This window comes from Nanorana parkeri, unplaced genomic scaffold (genome assembly GCF_000935625.1).
Source record: "Nanorana parkeri isolate BGI_ZX_2015 unplaced genomic scaffold, ASM93562v1 scaffold1507, whole genome shotgun sequence".
NCBI classification, from domain to species: Eukaryota; Metazoa; Chordata; class Amphibia; order Anura; family Dicroglossidae; genus Nanorana; species Nanorana parkeri.
This window is the reverse complement of record NW_017307775.1, coordinates 194,264-197,367: the sequence shown is the minus strand read 5'-3', so window position 1 is coordinate 197,367 and position 3,104 is coordinate 194,264. Positions and strand designations below refer to the sequence as shown.

The 3,104-nt window shown below is 44.8% G+C and overlaps 1 protein-coding gene across 1 annotated transcript in view; it reads right to left on the bottom strand.

Moving 5' to 3' along the window:
• Positions 1–3,104, bottom strand: part of SLC39A11 (solute carrier family 39 member 11) — a 204,503-nt gene that overhangs the window by 164,708 nt on the left and 36,691 nt on the right. Inside the window, exon 4 of the mRNA XM_018570330.1 lies at positions 1,419–1,568. Coding sequence (XP_018425832.1) covers positions 1,419–1,568 — 150 coding nt within the window. The remainder of the gene's footprint in view (positions 1–1,418; positions 1,569–3,104) is intronic.

Sequence of the window (3,104 nt, the reverse complement as noted above, 5' to 3'; positions counted from 1 at the left end):
GGAGAGTGAGGGGGAGAGAGGCGGAGAGGGAGAGGGAGGGGGAGAGAGGGAGAGGGAGAGAGAGAGTGAGGGGGAGAGAAGGAGAGAGGGAGAGAGAGAAGGAGAGAGGGGGAGAGGGAGAGAGGGAGAGAAGGGGAGATGGAGAGAGGGGGGAGAGAGAGAGGAGGAGAGGGAGAAAAAGAGAGGAGAGGTAAAGAGAGAGGGGGATAGTGAGGGGGAGAGAGAGGGAGAGTCCATTAAAAGAAGATAAAAGGAAAGTGTAACCACAGATAATAGAAGTTGTGCTTCTGGCACCTCTATCCCCGCTGCCCGAGGCACAATTAAAAAATGTGGAAAGGTGTGCAGAACTAACAACACCTTCCCCTATATTTGACTGATGTTCCCCACCAAGATGGCTGCCATCCAGCATCATACGCTGTCACAGCATGACCGCCAAGCAGGAGGAAAATTACAAAGAGCTTTAATAATCCACAGCAGGTAAAGATCATAAAAATAACCTGTCAAGCCTTCTTAAGGAGGCATTCTTTATCCACAGCAAAGATTTTATGTTGTCAAGGCTAATAATGGCGAATAGTAATAAGCATTGGTGGGGTTTCCGCATGACTGGCTGCAAATCTAATCACGCACCGCAAAAAACACACGGCGATATTTTTGTCTCGGAGACATCTGTCTATTCCGAGTGTGGGAGAGAAAAGATTGCAATCCCGACATAAAGAGAACCCGTGGCCGCATTGTGCACGTTCAAGTATTTATATATTCTGAGCAAGAATTAAAAGCATTTTAAAACAAGTTCTCAATCATCTCTGTAGCTGGAGGCGCCGCAAGGAAATTCATCTTCAGAATTCACAACAAAGGCACAGAAATCCCAGATCCTCTCCCCTTATCTTCTATGGAGGCAGAATGTTGGCAGCCTGCCAGCCTTGTAATGTAAACAAACACCAGGTGCTTGTGAAGGACGGCTGAGTATATGTGATTGGGGGAGGGGGGGGGTTTCAAGGTGAACCTGTAGCTTTGCCATAAAACGGATATTATTGATTGATTGATTTATTATTTATTTTAAAGTATTGGAAATACTAAACTCTCTTAGCAAAATGCATGTATCATCCTGGCCTACCGAAAATGAAAATATGTTATTTTTTTCTTTTACGTTGAGAGAGAGCGATGGAGGGAGGGAGAGAGAGAGAGAGAGAGAGGAAGAGGGATAGATAGACAGACAGAGAGACAGACAGACAGTCAGACAGACAGACATAGTGAGAGATATTTTTAGCTGTGTCCAATGAAATTTGAAAATGATGGTCACATGACCGGATAGCTTAGGCTGGTGTTAAAGCTTTGTGAATTGGGCCTCTTGTGTCGGGATGTCGGTTCACACTGGATTATATGGTTCTCTGAAGCCGCAAATTATTACTTTGACTTACCAGCGCCGGCAAAAGGAGGTCAGCAAAATACACAAAGCCGGCCCCCAAGGAGAAACCCACGGCGGCCGGGAGGAAAGCCAGCCTTCCGTAATGCTCCGACATCTCAATAGCCGGGGCCAGGAGAGACCAATAGGAGGCTGCCAACATCACCTGGGGGGGAGAAGAGATCAAACCAAATCAGAACAAAGGATAACCCCGCCACCCGTCCTTGGCAGGTGTCATACATACATATTTTATATTAATATTTGATGTAATACATATAATAACGACATTAAAAAAAATATTCTGATTGCTGATAACAATTTGCCACGGTTGTACTTTACGTCGCTCTGTTGCCTCCCCGCATATAATATCTACACACACGTCACCACTGGGGAGGAGCAAATTGTGTGTAATCTCTCTGAGGTTCCTTAGGAGAAATGTGTTTGCAAAAAAAAAGATTTTTGTGATATCGTCAGAGTATAAAAAAAGAAGATATGTAAGGAAAAATCGAAATGTTTTATTTCAGAACGCCATTAGGATGTTGGGGGAGGGGGGGAGGGGGGAGGAACCAGGGAAGGCAAAATATAACCAGAATAAACTTCAGCTCCACGCACTGGGTACATTTAATGGATAAATTTATCTAACACATAAAGTGTTTTTTTTGTTGTTTTTTTTTCTCATGTTAAATGAAACCCTCACTTTAAAAATATACTACAGAAAACACACACCGCATTATTGCAGCGGGAGGCAGAACGCACGCCGGGGCTTTGTAAAGCATTAAAACGGTTTCCAGCTGCTGTTTTGTCCACAATAAGTAGAATATGCAGAGCTATTTTTTTTGTCATATATATGTAACTTTGTGATATTTATGCAGAGGCAGCCGCCCCCCCCCCCCCAGCACATCCCCCCCATCATACACCTAAATCTCTCGCAGCGCAGAATATTCATTATCATAGACGATCATGATTAACATCATAGAAAACAAGCGCGCAGCCCACTCTCTCCTTACACTCCTCAGTCGCTCTGTTACGCAGCGCAGGAGGAAGCAGAACGATTAAAAAAATTTTTAAGAAAGCAAATTTGTTTATTGTAGTGTTCCGAGAAAACGTTCTTAGATTTGTTTTATATTTTATTTGTGCAACAATTAGCTACTTGCAAGCCGCACCTTCAAATTGGACATATGGAATACTGAAAAAAATGCCGTCATTATGTTGCCCTGAAGAAGGGACCCTGCGTTGCGAGAAAAAAAAAGACCTAGTGTGGTTATTGGGGGCAAAAAAAAAAATATAAGACAGTGTCTTATTTTCGGGGAAACACGGTAGAATAATAAGTATGCTGTATACTTCAAACCTAGTATACATTAAAAAACAAAAACAAGAATCAAAACCTATTCCTTGTGCCTCAGTCCATTCCGACGTTCTGTTTTTAGGTTTACCACTACAATTTGTACAGAGGTCCACGGGCGTCCCAAAGCTGGGTGACACCCCAGAGCGGTTACCGAGTGTCACCCAGCCGACTCGTCATCGCGCACACGCGCGGCACTCTTCTGATACCTGCCGGCGGCCATCTTGGTGATGGACGCTGGCAGAGAGAGGAGGGGACAGTCACCCGGCGGGATAAGGTGTCCCCTCCTCTCCCTCCTGATACTGTCGGGTGTTTGGTCCATGACCGAGCGCCCGACTTTTCAGAGGGGGGGTGACACCA